Source organism: Pristis pectinata, chromosome 1, assembly GCF_009764475.1.
Source record: "Pristis pectinata isolate sPriPec2 chromosome 1, sPriPec2.1.pri, whole genome shotgun sequence".
NCBI lineage: Eukaryota > Metazoa > Chordata > Chondrichthyes > Rhinopristiformes > Pristidae > Pristis > Pristis pectinata.
This window is the reverse complement of record NC_067405.1, coordinates 64,527,650-64,547,377: the sequence shown is the minus strand read 5'-3', so window position 1 is coordinate 64,547,377 and position 19,728 is coordinate 64,527,650. Positions and strand designations below refer to the sequence as shown.

Sequence of the window (19,728 nt, the reverse complement as noted above, 5' to 3'; positions counted from 1 at the left end):
ATGAGCTTGCATCAGGTTAATTTGGCAAACTCTAACCATTGCTTTTAATTCACTCCTGTGCTTCTCCAGTTTCCTGCTTTGCCAACTGGCACTATTGTGAGCGATACATGAGAACTGGGTGCAAAGGGGAGATGAGAAGAATAGCTTGATTTTTCTTTTACTCTTTTAAATGGTTAAAGATTGGGGGGGAAAATCCATAAGGTAAGGAAAGGAAGGAGGTGTAGGGTGTTCAGCTCCTCGTGCCTGCTCTGCCATTTGGTAAAATCATAGCTGACCATCTGCCTCAGCATCTCTTCCTGCAGTAATTCTGCTCCCTTAATATCCCCAAATTTATCAATGTCTGTTTTAAGCACCAGTACAGGGTTGTTGGGTAGAGAATTCTAAAGGTTCATTATCTCATGGGGGTGAATAAATGTCTTTTCATTTCAGTAATGATTGATCAACTCCTTATTTTGAGGCTATGTCACATGTTTGTGGACATCCCAGCTAGGTGAAACATCATCCAGGCAAACACAAAATCAATCCATTTATAGCCATGTTTTCTTTCTTTTCCTTCAAACAGGCAGAAGATGAAGATGAATCGTTTATATTGGAGGACCCAACTCTTTTGAATACAGATAACATTGATGCACATTCTGGTGAAACCTCTTCTCTTGCTAGTTCAGATAGTGGCGACAGGACAAATTTAAAACGGTGAGAGGTTGTGGAGACCATTAGTTTCTTCTGTTAATAAGGAGTCACAAAGTGACAGGAACTGCGGGAACGGCAGTAGCTAAACTTGTTGGCTTTATCTTTGCATGTGTTATCGTAATTTTAATTTCATTTCCATGTAATCATGGTTCAGTGACATTTGCTTTTCACCATCTTGTTAATGAGAAGCTAAATGGAAAGGCTTAAGGGATGGACACTGAAGTATAAGCTTAAATTTAACCAAAGGGTCAGATATTTTATGTCAAGACAATAAGTACCTAGGAGCAATTGAATACTGGTGTTGTGACCATGAACTGAGTCACTGGAGAAATGCTGAAGCTGGAGATATATAAGGCTTTATTCAACAGAGCAGATCTTCTGAAGAGAATCCAGTTCTCCTCTCCCAACATAATGTTTTATACTTTTGAACACAAAGACAACAATAAACAATTAACCACAGTTTCAATGGCAATAATCACCTACTTAACTTCAACATTTTGAATATAGACAGGTAACTTTGCAGAATTACATTTAGTGATTGGTAATGGTAGCAGATCCCAACTAGCGGAACACCCTTGAATATTCAAATACTGGTGGCTGGTCCAAAAGCTTCTCAGCACAAACTCCAGACACCCAAAATATACCTCTTTTGTTACAGTGTTGAGGAATGGCTCCCTGAATGTACAACTAGTAGAAAAACTGTTTTTCATTGAAAGTAGTGTCACAGATAGACAGGGTGGTGAAAAAGGCATTTAGCACACTGGCCTTCATCAAGCAGGGTATTGAGTACAGAAGTTGAGACATTATGTTGCACTTGTATAAGTTGTTGGTGAGGCCGCACTTGGAATTTTGGTAACCATGTTATAGGAAAGACATGGTTAAACTGGAAAGAGTGCAGAATAAACTTATGAGGATGTTGCCAGGACTAGAGGGCCTGAGTTATCGGGAGAGATTGGCCAGGCTAGGTCTTTATTCCTTGGAACGTAGGAGAATGAGGGGTGACCTTACAGATATGTTAAAATTATGAGAGGCATAGATAAGGTAGCAGTCTTTTCCCCAGGGTAGGGGAGTCCAAAACTAGGAGGCATAGATTTAGGGTGAGAGGGGAAAGATTTAAAAGGGACCTGAGGGGCAACTTTTTCACGCAGAGGGTGATGAGTATGTGGAACAAGCTGCCAGAAGAAGTGGTTGAGGCAGGTACAATAGTATCATTTAAGAAGCACTTGGATAGGTACATGGAGGGGCGGGGCTTAGAGGAATATGTACTGAATGCAGGAAATTGGGACTAGCTGGGTGGGCGCCGTTGTTGACATGGACGTCGTGCCGAAGGGCCTGTATCTGTGCTGCATTGCTCTATGGCTCAAGCCAGAATATTAAGTGACAAAATAGACATGTCCTGAACTGTGCATTAAGTGGCAGGGATATGTCTTTAACAATGTATTAATGTAGGAGAAACAATGGGCTGCAGATGCTAGAATCTAGATGAAACTACAGAAACAAAAGAATGTAGATGCTGGAATCTAGATGAAACTAGAAATGATTTTTTTTCTCTCTTTCCTTACCTTTGACCCATCCCCCGGTGGATCTGCTCTCCCCTCCTCCTCTGCACCTGCCTATCACTATCTCTTACCTGCATCTACCTATCACCACCTTGTGCCCACCCCACCTCCCCTCTTTTGTTCACCTATCACTGCTCTGCTTTTCCCTCCTATTTATCGGGCTTCCCCTTTTCCTATCTTCAGCCCTGAAGAAGGGTCCTGACCCGAAACATTGGCTGCCTGCTTTTCTCTGGCATCATAGTATTAACGCAGGAGATGGTTGCTTAACACCTTCCCTGATCTCGTCCTGAAGTTTTCAATAACCACCAATTAATATGAACATTCATCTATTGTCTTGCCCTGCATAGTTTCAATGGTACGGAATCAGAATGTCCCACACCTCATGATTGGTTTCAGTAGCTTTAAAGTATCAGTTAAAGTTAAAATGTAAGCAGGTTTTATTTCCTAAGATTGGTTCCCATTTTTAATTAATATCTGCTATCCATAATTTCATTACTCCAGAATAATCCCTAACACTGGGACCTACTCAAGTGTTCAGATGGTTTGTATTTAGAATATTGGCTTGTATTGTAAATAGGGGATGTGTGGAGTGATTTGTGAGCTGGAATCTAATTCGTCAGTTAAGTTGCCCTTGGGAATTACAAATATTCTGTTTAAAATAATATGCATCTAATTTTTCATATTACCATGATTCAAAATTAGTTGCTTCCTCTCTGGCGCTCTTGCCCAATGTTCACAATTGTCTTTTGTGGAAATGCGGTGACTGCATTAATTGTAGGGAGTAATTTTTTTAAAAGAATTGACATGAGGTGAAAGAAAATATGGGAGATTGTCATTTGTTTACTTCAGATTCCCACTGTCATATTTTGTTGAAAATGTCAGTTTTTATTTAAGTTCGTTGCCAGGTTATTCCAGTACTGTCACTGTAGAGAGGAGTCTCATGCTGCAGAGTGTCAACATTGCAGTGTGAACTGGGACTTTGCACTCTTATGGTAGCTGCTCTAAACTAAGAGAACAAGCTTCCCTAAACTTTTCTCTTTTACCATCCTTGTTCCCTTTTTAACAATTTCATTTGCAAATACGGTTAGAAATAAAAGTGATCTTGCATAACGCTTACCTTTGATTTAATGTGTAAATTATTCCTAATTCACATTTATTGCATTAGTTCTGAATCTTTGGGTGATAGGATTGGGTCTGAAGTCACAGACTAGATTGGATAAGGGCAGGATAGGAAATTTTCCTTCCCTAAAGAGCATTATTGAGCTCGATGGATTTTTTGTTCTGTTAAGCTGGCGCTTTCATAGTTTTGTAACTTTGTATTCCAAGATAATTTTGTTAACTGATTTTAAATTCTCCAGGTTCTGTGGTTGGATTTACACTCATGATTGTGAGCTGTTCGGATCATTAGGCCTCTATATTACTAGTTCAGTAGCAGAACTATTTCACTGTGCCTTTTTGACATTAACTTGCAGAACTAGTAGATACAAATGAGAGATTTATCATTGTAATCTCAACCATGAAATGAGCTGCAATAAATCTGTCATTGACTCTTGCTATTAATTCTCTTGACAAATTTTGATACTGATTAATTTAGAAGGATCTTGATTAAAATCCAGTTTGGAATGCTAGTGAAGAAATGGCAGAACAAGGTAACAATAGTGAGATGGTTCTCACAGTTTCTTTTTCCTCTTCTCCCTCATTAACCAATCGTCTAGAAGAAAAAAAGTTTCAGATGTCAGCTCATGCATTCATGGTTCAGTTGTTCGGCGATCAGTTCTTAAAGGGGTGTCTGCACAAGTTGTATCTGCAGCAGTAAGTATACTTCCTTTTTCTCTTCTCTCCTAAATGATCCCTCTGAAATGCAGTTGTACTTTTTGCTAAGTATCTTTTGATTCTACCTGCAATACAGTACAGCAAGGGGTTGGCGATTTTACCTTTTTTCGTGTTTTTGTAAGAGAGATCACTGATCAATTTTGAAAAATACTACATTCTAAAATACAAATTGTTGTGAAGCGGAATTAAGGGTCCACTTCCTTATGGCCATTGAATAAATGTTTTTGGATGAAGATTGGTGCTATGACCATAATTGCAATGCCTGTGTGAATGTTGGGATGACCAACAGGCAATAAATACAATAAACAATAGGGTATATTGAAATGCCAAAAGCCAACTTAGGATAGCTAAAGGAGGAGTAAAGGGCAATGGGACCTGGTGTGTAGGGTAAAGATGTCATGAAGTTGAGAAGGTGGAGAATGAGAGAGTGGCCAAGTGAGAAGTTAACTAGTTGAATCTAGAGGCCACAAAAGGATGATTAGGTTTCAGCAGCTAATGGATTGAGATCAAAGGGGGGCCACTTTATAGAAGTGAATAAGGAACTTGCGATAGAGGTTATGGGATCAGAAGTTTATCTTACTTTATTTTTCATAAATAGTCAGTCTCTGAGGTTTGTTCATAAGCAGTTAATGTGTAGCTTTCAAATTGTTTACCTTGACCTTGAAATTATACCATATGACCTGTACAAAGGCTTAGTTATTTGTTGGAAATCCCTGCCTCCACAGCTGATTCCAGGTAGCTCTGTGTACTGCTTTGTGTGATATAGTTGAGGTTTTGCCTCTGAGGATGTTTGTCTTTTTAAGATATGGAGGGAAAACATTGGTCCCTGATTTGCTGGAGAAATATGCGGGCGGCGCGGTAGCGTAACGGTTAGCGCAATGCTATTACAGCGCCAGCGATCAGGGTTCGATTCCCATTGCTGTCTGTAAGGAGTTTGTACGTTCTCCCGTGTCTACGTGGGTTTCCTCTGGGTGCTCTGGTTTCCTCCCACATTGCAAAGATGTACGGGTAGGTTAATTTGGGTTTAAAATGGGCGGCGTGGACTCGTTGGGCCGAAAGGGCCTGTTACCACGCTGTAAATAAAATTTAAAAATTTAAAAAATTTAAATCTAATGGCACCTGCTGTTTGATTTGTCTGTGCCCATTTAGATTTTTATGTGAATGGTTGGATAGGAATGTGGAATTGAAGTTACGATCAGATCGGCCATGATCTTACTGAATGGTGGAACAGGCTTGAGCAACTGAGTGGACTACTCCTGCTCCTCTTTCATACATTTGACAGTGCTTGCTGGTGATTTTGCGAGGAGGGAAATGGGACATCTGCGGCCTGAGTGATTATAGGAAGCAACTGTGTATCTCTTTAACCAAGCAGATTGAATAACTGGAATGAACAGTTCAAACACTGAGAATGATGTAAATTAGGTTAAGTGAATTCAGTGTCAGGTTGGTACAAATGAAGAGTAAAGATGGCAAAATGAAGGCTTAATTAAGAAACACAAAAAGAGAAAGTGAATTTAGTGTGGTAAGTTTATGTCAACTTGCTGCAGCAGGGATAGAATACAAGAATAAGGAAGTCTTGCTGCAATTATATATTGGGCTTTGAGACCACATCGAGAATTCTTACAGATCTGGCCACCTTGTTTAGGGAAGGATATCATTGCTTTGGCGGCAACACGGTGCATGTTTACTAGATTGATTTTGTATAGAGGGGGTCATACAGGGGAAAAGTTGAGGAGAACAGGTCTGCTACACTGGACTTTAGAAACATGAAAGATCTCATTGAAATATAGGAATCTGAGGTGGCATAGTAAGGTTGATGCTCTGAGGATGTTACTCCTAGACAGAAGGGCATATTCTCAGGATAAAGTATCAAACACTTCAGACTGAGGTGAGAAGGGATTTCTTCCCATGTTAATTTTTGGATTCCTGTACTCTTTAGAGTTGTGGATGTGAGTCGTTGGCTGTATTTATTTTTGGAAAACAGTGGAATTGGGGCCTTTATAGAAACCAGGCAGGAAGACAGAGTTGAGGATGAAGTTCAAATTAGCTATGGTTTTATTGAATGGTGTGTAGGCTTGATGGCAGTTAAGGGACCACCACCTATTTTTAATGTTCTTATTTAAGCATGAATAGTGCCATATAGCATAATGATATTTTCTCAGCAAACCATGGCCCATAAAATGGTTGTTTTATTGTTTAATTTATCTTTTTTCAACTTCTTTTGTCTTTTGTGTGACATAATCGGGAGAAAAATTGGAATTTGTGTACATTGCTCCCTTCATGAGATGTGACTATTTGGTAATGAAATTTCATAACTTTTTACAGGATAGAGTTGATGCAGGATTACCCACTGCTGTTGTAAGTACAGTATATATAACCATTCATTTCTATTTTATGGTATTGATTAAATAACTTGTATGTTAAATTGTTTATTTTTTCCTTTGTAAATGAGAAAGAAGTTTTGAGAGGAGAGTTAATTATTTAATGAACAATGGATTTCATCAGGATTGCGATTGAATAAATAAACTGAACAATAAACTGCAAAAATAAACTGTTGAACATGGGATCAGTTTGGGTAATTTTTTTTCCATCTGGCACTGATATGATGGGACAATTCATTGACTTCGGTGTCTTTTATCTGTAATCCTTTGATTCTAAGTCAGTGATTTTTCTTTGTTCGCGTTCTGCAAGGTGCTCTTTGAGGTAAAAGTAGATAATCCATTGATTTGACCAGTGCCCAAGATGACTTGGGATTTATTTGTTTCCTGTGCCTTCTCTCTTTAAAAAAATACTCTATCAGCATTCCAGATAGAGGACCCTTGTTTATATTTGCTGCTTGTCTCAACATTAGCCCTATATTTATATTTTTGTGGCTGATGGGCACTAAAATCATTTAGCTTTGATTTCTTTTGACTATACCATTCTGATTTTAGTTTCTTGCTTTAACTTGAAAATAGGTGCACAGAGCCCAAATCTTTAGGGAGATTCAAGTGATAATGAAGATATTTGATTTTGTCCCTACGGGCTAGGGAATCTTAGCTCTATATTTAAACAGTACGACAAAGTACTACCCAGGTTTAAAATACTGCCCTGCAAATAGTGCATTAACTAATACGTCTATAAACAGTGCAGAAGAAGAAATTAAAAACTGAAACCTAATTTATGGATTTCCTTTTGGGCATTATCTATGAATATAGTTTAAAAAGAGAGAGGGAAAGAAAGCTACTGCCTCGAAATAGGATTTTTTTTTTGATGTGCTATACTGAGACATGTATAACATTGAAGTCCGTATAGAATCGCTGTTTAAAAAAACACGCACAAAATTGTAAACGTAGAAACAGGAACATAGAATAGAAACAGGCCCTTTAGTCCACCATATCTGTGCCAACCATGATCCCATTAAACTAATCACATCTGCCTGCACATGTTCTGTATCCCTCTATTCCCTGCCTGTTCATGTGTCTGTCTAAATACCTCTTAAATGTTGCTATTGTATCTGCTTCTACCACCTTCCCTGGATATATGGCATTCACCGTCAGGAAAATCTTCATGTCATTCCCAATCCCTGCACAGTCGGGTGTGGGAAACTCTTGCTGTTGAAGAAAGGGTCCAGGGCATTAATGGGAAGCCTATAATGGATATTTGGTTCCATCAGTGCAGTCAGTGGCTGCCTGTACTTGTGGGAAGCTAGCAACACTGCCAAATCCAAATACCCAAGATGTCAACTGTTTCTCACTGCAATTGAAGATGAAACTGTCTCTGCAGGTTGAGATGTGGTAGAGGTCTGTGGTGACTGCTTGACAAGATCCAGTGGGGTGGGGGGGGGGGGGGGGGGGGGGGGGGGGGGGGGGGGGGGGGGGGGGGGGGGGAGTTAAAAGTCAAAAGTGACCATGAACTTCACAGAAGAACAGTCCAGGCATGACAACGTGATTGCAGGTCTTCCTGCAGAATTCCCTACATGTCTGGGATGACAGCTTTGGAAAACCTGAACCTGCTGATGATACATTGTTCATGGGAGAAGTCCAGGGAAGATGCTGTATCTCTGAAGACTCTGTGGGAGTAGATACATTTCAGACAGACATGTCTTTGCCGTGTTCCAGAGGACCTGATGCACCCTGCATGGCAGTCATTGTCTTAACAGCAGCTGCAGTAATAGAGTGGTATCGCTTTTGAAACACTTGTAGAATATCTCAACAGTTAAATGACTGTTTGTTTAAGCACCGATCCTCTGTTCCCTATGCTGTCAGGTCTGACAACTTGAAGGTGCTGAGGATCTGGGTCTGAGGAGCTGGGGCATGTGGCAATAATTGTATGAAGCAGATAGCCAAAATGAAACAGAAATTGGGAATGTTGGGCACTGCTGATTCTCGATGTCGGGCAAGAACCTGATCATCAGGTGTGAGGTGCTCTCAGTGTTGCTATATAAATGGTGGAGGTGTGGCCCATACCAAGCTGGTATGTCATGGCAGTTATTTGAGCTATCGTCTATTTCATCTTGAGATCCAGGATAGATTGTTTCTGTTGGGTCATGATGTACAAGTCTCCAGAGGAAATGGGGGGAAAAAATGTACTCAACATAGCCCTCATCTTGATGGCTATCTTTGTGTGTTGCTGCATCAGGCTGTGCATAGAACTAAAGTACAAATGTACTGAGGTTCTACATGTGCTCAGTGTTGTGAAGGATGGGCCTGGCCACATTGCTGTACATTGTTCCATTCAGTTGTGCCTTGCCACATTGCTTGTCCTTTGTAGAAAACTTGCTGCTGAAAAACACCTTTGACCACAAGTCCATCAGGTAGACGTCAGCATGGAGCATCCTGCAGACCCCTCGAGAGAAGGACACACCAGACAGTTGGAGTCTTACTCCCCACACACTGCCCTTGAGATGGCTGCCATGTGGACGAAACTTATCATGCACTTCCTTGTGGACTGAGTGTTTGCCAAGAAGTTCTGGAAAAGGTTGCAGTGGTCCTTGTTGAAGTTTGCCCTGAGCAGCTGTGTAACAGAGGACTCTGTGATCTTTGGGCTGTTCCCAGGGACATGTACAGAGTCAAACATCAACTGCTACTGGAAGATCATCAACTCGATGAAACACATGCTGTGGTCTGCCTGAAACTTGTTGGTCTTCCATTGTATCTGCCATTTGGTATATTCTAAGGTGTAGGTATTGTCACGAACCAGCAACAAAAGAAACACACTGAGCATGATTTAGTGTTAAAAACTATTTTATTAATTACTACTTATGATAATACGTAAAATAAAAGTAAAAATGTTAGTATGTTAGAATTCAAAAATGTTAAACCTCGAACGTTAACCCCAAAACTAAACTCTTCGTGTGTGTGTGTGACAAAGTCCAAAACTCCCAGTTCCGGAATGGTTCTTAAAGTTCAGTTCCGCAAGCCATAAGGTGAAACATGAGCAAGGGCTTCTTCAACAACCACCGTTGTCTGAAGATAAGACGTAGACGTAGAGAAACATAACGAGAGTAAATACGAAATCCAAATGTTTCACGATGGAACCCAAACGACACTCCAGTGTTTACTCGGTAGTGACTGCCTCACCCCGAAAAGCATCCGAATCGTGGTCGTCCACACACAAATACCTGTTTCCTTCTACAGGTCAGCAACAAAGTGAACTCCACCGGATTAGTTCCAACTTCCATACATGGATTTCAGTGGCAAACACAGTTACTGTTTCTCATCCATCGATAGAGAAAACAAGCAGGCTGGTGTCTCTCTCCCTTCTCTCTCTCTCTCTCCTTCTTCTCCTTCTGACTTCTTCAACAACGTCATTACGTCCTTTATCTTCTATTGACGTAAGCACGCCCCACACACACATACACACACACACCCTATCTTAAAGGGACTTTCACTGAGTCCGTAACAGTATAAATGCTTTGGGATGCACAAAAGCTTTGGCAGCCACTTCAAGAGCTTTGTGAGGAGGGACTTCAGTTTAGGGTCCTGCTGCCACTGGACACTGGCTGGACCTTGGTAGCAGCTTCCAAATATTTCATGTGTGTATTGTTTAAGGAGGGAACATGAGTGGTATTGACACACTGTAGGAAAATGTACTGAATTGATGGTACAATGAAAGTGTTCTGATTGTATTTACTGTGTACATATTATGAATAAATATAACTTTTTAAATAGAAAGCATATTTATATACCTTGGATAATGAAAGTTACCCGTATGTGTTTTCAAAGACCATATTGACTTATCCTGCTATCTTTTAAAGATCAATGGACTCCAAGGTCCATCTGTTCATCAATATCACTCAGTAACCTCCTATTTATTATGTATTCCCTTGTCTTGTTGCAAATCCCCAAATGCATTGTCATATGCTTCTTAGGATTAAATTCTGTTTGCTACTTTTTCCTGCTGCAGACCAAGTCATCTGTATCCTTCTGTAGTCTCAAATCTTCCTCCTCACTGTCCGTCTCTCAGCCAATTTTTGTATCATGTGTGAACCTCTTCAACGTGAATCCTATATTTCTGTCTACAACATGTCACAAAAAGTAAGAGACCATGTACTGGGACCCGTGGAACTCCACTCATAACAGCCTTTCAATCATAAAATCACCCATCACCTTTTGCTTCCTGCCACTGAGTCAATATTTGATCCAATCTCCCACTGTGCCTTGGTTTACTTGTTCAGTCTGCCAAATAGGATCTTGACATAAACCTTGCAAAAATATATGTGGACTATATCAAACAGTCATTGACCCTCCTTGTTACCTTCTCAAAGAATTCAGGTTGTACAGTTTGAATTTCCATTACAAATTCATGCTGACCTTGATTAATGTGTGCCTTTCTAAATTAAAGTTTTATTGTCACTTGGAGTTCCAATAATTTGCCCACTATTAAACTTAACCTAGCTGGCTTAAAATAACTTGTTCAACCCCTCCTAACTTTTCCAGCAATGTTACAATACTAGCAGTCCTGAAAATCTGGAGTTGTTTCAACAGCTAAAGAGGATTGAGAAGTTGCAGTCAGAGCCTCTGCAATTTGCCCCCTTGCTTCTGCTAACAGCCTGGAATATAAATCATCTGAGCCTGCCAATTTAACCATTTTTAAAGGTGGTAACTTCCTCAATACTTTAATGTTCATCCCATCTAAAATTTCACACACTTGCCTAACTACATTTCTGGTACTGTCCTCAACCTTTATGAAGGTCAGTTGCAAAGTGTTCTCCCCGTCCATACATTGATTATGGTACCTTATAGGTTCTATTGTTTTTTTTAGGTATGCATTTGTTCTTCATCTACTTATAAAACATTAGATTTTTTAAAATTTTATTTGGCAATGTTTTTTATCCCATTTCTTTGCTTTCCTAATTTCTCTTACTTTCACTCCAGTATTTCTATACTCTTCTAGCCATTCTGCTGTATTAAGCTTTGTACCTGATGTAAGCTTTTTTTTTGCCTTAATCCTGATGTAAGTTTTTTTTTGCCTTAATCTACCCTCTATGCGCTCTTGTTATTTTGGGGTTCCTGGGTGCTTCTTGGCTTCAAATTGGCTATTCTGTCTATAACACAATCCCTCTCTGACTGTGCTTTCTTGAGTTTGTCTAGCTGGTGATGATTCCTGGATCTGTGGTTGCCCAGAACATTGGAAGCATGCTGGATTTCCCATATGAAGTTTGAAATACCCGATCATGACTCGTAGATTAGTGCACAAACCATAAACTAAATCCAAAATAATTTACAAGCAAGAAACTACAGATTCAGGAAATCCTAAAATAAAAAAAATGCTGAGATACACAGCATGTCAGGCAGCATCTGCAGAGAGTAAAATTGTTAGTTTCTGGTTGATCTTTCACCAGTGATGAAAGGGCATTAACTTGAAAAATTAACTATTTTGTTTTGTACTGCTGTCTAACCTAGAAAGCAGTTCTGCTTGCAGAATAATCTAATTAATTATTCTTTCAAAATATAAAAAGGACAGTTGCTCTTGCCTCAATGAGATCCCTTGCTCATCAAAGTTCACGTGCTGAGACTCTGCACTCGCGTGAATAGTGCATGAAAGTGCCAATCATATTTCCCAATAGGCAATTTTTTCATCTGAAAGTGATGGCTAGGGTGGCCTACTCGGGATTAACTTGATTTATGCACAATTTGCAAACACAAGCTCAATCTTGGAGTGCCTACTTTTAATGAGTCTAGGGAGAAAAGATGGAACTGTGCGGTTGCCTTTAGCAATGGTGGAATTTGTGATTCAGTTATTGAACATTGCTGAAGCAGGAAATAATATGTTGTAGCCAAGAATCTATATATTTTTTAAAATAAATTTTTTGCTTCTCTAGGTTGTGTCAAACCTCATAGCAGTGGGCACATCACATGGATTGGCACTTGTATTTGGTAAGGTAGAAATCTTCCACAGACTCTCCAATTGTTCAGTTGCTCATTGTTACAAACCCTAATAATATTGTAGTATTAAAATGAAAATCTCTCTCTGAACCTGCAAACAAGTTATTCAGATTTCTTGTAATTGCATTCAAGTCTGTGTTAGAATTTTTCTATATGTAAATATTTGTCTTCAAGTTTGTTCCTGTCTACAAATATGACAAAGAAAGAATAAAATTGAAATTGATCAATTCATGTTCTAAGTGAACGTGGGTCCATCCTGGCAAACTGGTTTCCTTGGAATGAGCTAAAGCTCAAATTCTTTGTTTGCTTTCTCCATTTTTACCTGTTGGTGAACATGCTGAAAGCACTGATGACTTCGAGCTTTTCAACTGGTTGATGGGAGTCATGTAAGACTGCCTTCTAATTACACACTCCTTTGTGAGGAAGCAACCTACTTTCACAAGCTACTTCCACTCAGTGATATGATTGAGATGAAGAGCTTGGCTGGTAGAAGGATTGACCAGTGTACCTCCATGCAATATTATAATCCAGATGTGCGAAATAAATGAGAAGTAAAGGACCGCAGATGCTGGAATCTAGATGAGAAACACCATGATGCTGGAGGAACTCAGCAGGCCAGGCAGCATCCTTGGAGAAAAGCAGGCAGTCAATGTTTTGGATCAGGACCCTTCTTCAGGACTGGTCACCCTGCCTCCCCTCTTTTGTCCACCTATCACTACTCTGCTTTTCCCTCCTCTATATTGGGCTTCCCCTTTTCCTATCTTCAGTCCTGAAGAAGGGTCCTGATCTGAAACTGCTGAGTTCTTCCAGCATCATAGTGTTTTTCATTCGTGTGCGAAATAAATGCCTGAGGTAGTAATTATGCGTGAAATTTTGATAGTATTCTGGCCATTTCAACTTCTGTTTTAATTGGATCTTGAATATTAGGATTGCAAGTATTTCTAAAACTTAAAAAAGGGTGGTTCTCCCTTGGTTTGACACATGTTTATTTGAAAGTATTTTAATTCCATTTTAGTATGGGATGAAAAAGATTACGTTAATCTTAGAAAGAACATTGCACTTATTTAGACTGAGTGATGTGGTGTTTCTCTGTTAGTGTAAATAAAATTATCTATGTTACAAAATTTTAATTGGCTATAAAAGCATTGTCAAAACTTTTTAAAGAACATGCTTGAATTTCAAATCAACAGGAGTATTATGCATGCAATCAGTTTTGATTAGAAGAAAATGCTTGCATTTAAATAGTTCTGAATGGTGTCATCATTATGAGTTACTTTTGGAAGGCAGTGACTTGCAATCTAGCTATCTTCTGCATTAACAAGGTGTTTCAAAACTTGATGTGTTGGCTTACTGCAAGACAATCTCACATCTGTTAGAGAAGTTTGTTCAGTCAACAGTAACTCCATGGTCATGTATTTTAAACTCTTGAGGGAGTGCAACAGCAGTGCTATCTGGTGCCATCTCCCAGTATGGCTGGACTTAAAGATCCATTAAGGCTTTTTTTTAATTCAAAATTCCTCCCTCAAATGGCACACGTAGTGCGCCTAGCAGAGCTGCTGCCTCACAACTCCAACAACCTGGGTTCAACCCTGACCTCCGGTGTTGTCTGTGTGGAGTTTCACACTTTCATTGTAACTGCATGGGTTTTCCCCAGGTGCTCTGGTTTTGTCCCACATTACAGAAGGTGTGAGGATTGATAGGCTAATTGGCCCCTGTAAAATTGCCCCTGGTGTGTAGGTAAGTGGTCGAATCTGGGGAGAATAGGTTACAGGGAAAATTGGTGAAGAATGAGATTGCTCTGTTTGCAAGAAAGTGGCCTCCTCCTATGTTGTAAGGAAATAAGTGTAAGTACCACCAAAATGAACTGGACATTTATCTCACTGTTCTTTGTGTGGTCTTGCTGCGTGCAACTAAGATGATGTTTTGTAACCCAAAAGTAATTTATAGAAGCACTGAGATTTTTTCTTGGCAATGTAATAGGGCTATATAAATGCAAACCGTAGCACAGTGATCCTACCTGTCTATTATTTGGATGTGAAACACCACATTTATGGGAAGTAAATTTATGCTTTTATGTTTGCCTTTATTTTGTACAATGAAGGCTTGTGCAATGTTGCACCAATCTTTTTGTGATGTGTTTCTCTTCCATGTGTAGAGTGTTGTGTTTCTTTAAGTTATAGAGGAAATGTTTAACATTTTTGTGTGTAATGTGCTGAACATTGAATGCTGACTTGTGGTCTCTTCTTTCTCTTCATGTCATCCTGGATGTATAGGAAAAGGTACAGAACACAGAGGTGTGGGTGTACCTAGGGGTTTGCTTGCTTTCTGCTTTTTTTACAAACTGAAGCTCCATTAATTGACATAAAGTGAAATGCATATTTTGGTGCCAGAGGTTGCAAATTACCTTTAAATTTAAGTACTGCAGGTGAATTAATCTTGCTGGCTTTTTTGTTTTGCAAGCTGTCTCCACTATTCAGTTATAATGGTATATTTAAGTAAATAATACAACAGAATTATAAATTTTTCTGTTTTGTGATTTACGATCACCCCCCTTTTGTTTTAGGGACACAACCAGAAACTTCAAAGCAGCACAACTCTCTAACAGCATCAACCAAAATAATAACAATCAAAACATTTAATGTCATATTACATGAAGATGTAATAGGCCAGATAACAAAAAGCTTGATCAAAAAGGTAGGATTTAAGTAGTGACTTAAAGGAGAAGAGAATGACAGAGATGTGGAAAGAATGAGGATGAAATAATTCTTGAGCATTGACAGCTGAAAGCATGACCTCCAGAGGGCAGAGAGGGATTGATTAATTTTATTACGTGCATATAATATGTCATTAGTAATTTAATGAGAGCTGTTCTGGTGGCTGTTTTTGGAGGGCTTCAAACCAGAAGTTCCAGGAAAGATGGGCATGAGTGTGGGAGGTAACAACCTGTTCAGTGAGCTGGGATGGGGAAGTGAGTTTCAATTTGTGGGGTGCAAGTTTGCGCGCTTGGGTGGTGAATGTGATGATGGAGGATTTGAAGAGGGAGGTAGCCTGTCCCTGAGTTGAGAGAACTGTTAATAATACCAGTTAATATGTGCGCCAGGAAGCAAAGTTGAGTGGCCTGTTGGAAGTAGGATGAGGGCATGAGATGTGGTCGCATGGACAGAATAAACTCTGGGTGGGTATCAAGGGAGAAATTAGGGAGATGCAACTTTTATTGGAATTGGTTTATTGGAATTGGTTTATTATTGTCACTTGTACTGAGGTACAGTGAAAAACTTGTCTTGCATACCGATCGTACAGGTCACTTCATTACACAGTGCAGTTACATTGAGTTAGCACAGAATGCATTGAGGTAGTATAGGTAAAAACAATAACAGTACAGGCAGGGGTTAACAAAAGTTAGTTGAGGTTTAGGGGATTGGGTTGATCAAGAGAGCAAGGATAATGCCCGAGTTAGTTGGAAGTGCCTGAGACTGCAGCTGAGTTCCTCCAGCAAGTTGTTTTTTGGTTGAGGTAGTTGACTGCATACTTTCAATCTAAGATTGCATTATTGGAGATGTGTGTAGAGGAGTCTGGGAGAGCAGCTTAAAACCATTACATTGAAGGAAATTGGAAGTGATTATAGCCATACAGCACAGAAACAGGCCTTTTGTCCCAACTGGTCCAAGCCTATCCAAGCTAGTTCCATTTGCTAGCGTTTGGATGATCCTGGAATAATGAAAAGTGTTTGAAGACAAAAACCGGATGCTTCGTGTCATATGGCTAAACCAGTTGTCTTCAATATACATTTGATTCTAAATTCCTTGGATTTGAGGGAGTGGTGATGAAGGATATATAAAGGGTGTAACTGGGGTGATAGAGTAAGAGATTTGATTGGGACCACAGCATCAGATGTAGTGTGGTTGTGCAGATCAGTATGCAAATTAGCAAGGTGAATTGAAGGCTAGAGCCTAGCTTAGGTTTTAAAATTGTACATGCTGGTGAATGGGAGAGGGTTTTCTTCCGCAGTAAAGCAACCAACATTTTCTCCTTTATTAACTTCTTTAAATTTTGATATACGTAAAGGTGTTCCCAATAATCTGCTTTTTATTAAAATCTGGGAAAGTGCAGCGGTGGTAAAGACCATTTTGGTTTGTTTGATTCAATAGCACCAGAGTTTAAACGTTCAGTGGGTTTTGACCCAAAACGTTGCCCATCTTTCTGTCTCCACAGATGCTGCCTGACCTGCTGAATTCTTCCAGCAGTTTTTTTTTGCTTCAGTAAAATACACAGTTTGCTACCTGTACCCCTCATTGATGGTTTCAGATATCTTGGAAAAGCACTGCTGCTGTCAGGATCACTTCTCTAGACATTTTGTTTCAAACATATGCCACCGTTGGTGTGAACTATGTTCCTCATTTATTTACTCACCTGCTCTGCTTCATTCAGTGCGCTCTGGTCATCATTTTTAGGAAAATGATAGACAATGTTTTAGGATTTAATACCTGGCTCCTCTTAAACATACTGAACTCTGTTCACTTCACATGTTGTGATATTGTGGTCAAATGAACCAAAAAAAATCTGCTCTTGTTAATTGGGATAAATATTTTAATTTTTTTATTTGGGACCCAAAACAACTTCGAATTGAAATGAATAGACCATATTGCAATATGATCTGCTATTAGCTGCCATGTGTTAGAAAATTTGACTTCTCTGCTCTCTGTACCTTGGATGCCTGATGATGAGTGTCTTGTGGGTAGTCCGTGATGGCATCTTTTTCAGTGCCTTGATGTCATTCTCAAGATGTGACATCCAGAGCACTACACAGCACTCCTAATGGGACAAACAAATGCCTTGTACAAGCTCAGTAGCTTATCCCCTACAGCTCCTCCTGTTACCTCAACATCCTGGTCAGATGCACAAAAAAATTCTGCTCTTATCAACTGAAAATCATTCAATTTTGTTTTAATTTAGAGCCCAAAATAACATGGAATTAAGATGAATAGATCATTTTTCTCTTTTTACACATTACATAGCCTATGGCCCTGTCTGCACTGTATTTCCCACAGATGGTTTCATTAATGAAAATGTGAACCCTCAATTTGGCTTTCACAAGCTTGTAATGTGGCTGCTTGTAATTTCACTAATAAATATACCTGTTGTCTTGGCTAGTTAAGGTGTTCTTAATGAATTGGTTTTGGTGATAGATAAATGTCTGTTTCGTAATGTGGAGGTATTTGGCAGAAAGTGAACAACAATGTGATGTTTTCTGTCTAACTAACCATCACTGACAATCATAAAACTATTGTTACTCTGACTACTGATTTTGTGTCTCATAATAACTGCTAATAATTTTATTGCTAGTAAATTATACTTGTAAGGAGCTGGTTTACTGATTTACTGGTTTACTGATTTGTTGTCCCAAAATGAAACAGAATTTATATTTAAATGCCATCTGATACTTTTGAAAATAACTCTTTTAACCTAATAGATTAAAATCAAAGCAGGTTTTAAAATTTAACCCATTCATAACATGTGGTATCTCATTGTAGATTAATAGAAAAATTAATTTTTTTTTGCATTTAAGTGCAAGAATGATCAAAATTTTTCATTACTTGCTCATCCCCATCTCTTGAGAGTGGCATTGCAGTCTGTTTGTCTCATCTATATATGGTGAGCACAGGTCTGTTTCCATCTCTTGGCCCTATGATATTATAGGTTTGCCTCCATCTTCTAATAAACCTTTATTGAAATAATGTTTGCTTGAATGGACTGTCATCTAATTTAAAGTGGTTAGATAGCTATCTGCAGAGGAAAAACTTGCAAGGCTGCTGAGTAAAGTGGGAGAAATGGCATGTAATGAAAACAGTTCCAAATGAAGTGCTAATATTAGCAATGGTGTTATGCACCTTCAACATCGTATGATTCCATAAACTTAAAAGTTATTCACCAGGTTGAACTATGAACCAAGCTAAGATGTTTGTTTGCTTTCTTTGAAGCAATGATGCTTTGGCAATAATGTTGCAGGATAGCCATTGAAAATACTGAACATGCAAATAGACATTAAGGGAAGGAAAAAGAAAGAAGGTTAAATAATTAAGTAATAACTTGATTCATGTGTATATTTATACCAAAGGTACTCGATTCAGTATTTGTTCCAGTAAATGGAAAATTCATGGTGCCTGGCTCCATCTGGAGTTGTCATGCCCAGGAGAGTTTCCCAAAGTTACCATTTGCAATGAATGAATGGATTTATCTTTTAACTATTAAATTGACTCTGGGTGCTGGAGACTCCCCAACTCATTCGTTATTATTGGATTTATCAATACAGATAATGGAAATAAAAGCAGGACATGTTGGAGATTGTCAGGTTGGACAGCAGCTGTGGAGAGACCAAAAAAATGAGTTAACATTCTTCCAGGATTCCTTGAAGCCACACTCGGTCAAATGATCCTTTGATATCAAGAGTAGTCACTCTTGCCTCACCTCATTTAAAAACTCAGCCCTTTTGCCTGTGTTTGGACTAAGACTGTAATGGGTTCTTGAGCTGCATGGTCCTCTGGAACCAAAAACTGGGCATCAATGACCAAGTCGATAGTGAACAAATGGAGCTGATAAGCTGTTGACCGTATCATCCATTGCTGCTAATGACTGAGAAGAGACTTCTGGGGTGTCTTTAGATTTACTCTGCTTTTGTTGAGCTTTCTGCTGAGTGAATTGCTGGCCATTTCAGAGGACAGTTCAGCATCAACCACTGGTCTGAAGTTGTGCATAGACAGACCAGTTATGGATGGCAAATTTCTCTCCCTGAAAGGCAATAGTGAACCAGTTGTGCTTTTTGAATTTGAAAATTTCAATGTCACTATACTAAAATTAATTTTTTTTGTGACAGGTTTAAATAATTGAAATTGCCCAGCTGCCATGCCGTCTTTCTGGATTACCAGTTCAGACATTTGGATTACTAGTTCAGGAGCATAACCATATTGCTGCCATACTTCTTTCTCACCCTTTCATACGAATATCTAAAATAGAATTCATAAACTGAAAAAGACCATTTGGGATACCAAATCATTTGTTCCACAACATTGATTGTCAATCCACTTGACATAATTCATGACTTAATTCATTTAATGTTTGGGGACATATATCCAACTTTTGTCTCCAAAGTAACCAGTACAAAAAATATATATCTTAGCTGTTCACCTTGGCTTGGTGCCTAGTGCTGTCTCCTCTGACTTGCAACGTTCTGAGATTAAGCACTCCACCATATAATATAAATTGGCATCTGTTACTGCTGG

The 19,728-nt window shown here is 39.1% G+C and overlaps 1 protein-coding gene across 3 annotated transcripts in view; it reads left to right on the top strand.

The window, feature by feature from the left end:
* The window catches only part of vps8 (VPS8 subunit of CORVET complex), a 458,303-nt gene that overhangs the window by 7,025 nt on the left and 431,550 nt on the right, over positions 1-19,728 (top strand). For all 3 annotated transcript variants that reach the window (XM_052016763.1, XM_052016780.1, XM_052016773.1), the window contains exons 3-6: positions 563-693; positions 3,965-4,061; positions 6,408-6,440; positions 12,388-12,442. In XM_052016763.1, the coding sequence (XP_051872723.1) occupies positions 563-693; positions 3,965-4,061; positions 6,408-6,440; positions 12,388-12,442 (316 nt within the window). The remainder of the gene's footprint in view (positions 1-562; positions 694-3,964; positions 4,062-6,407; positions 6,441-12,387; positions 12,443-19,728) is intronic.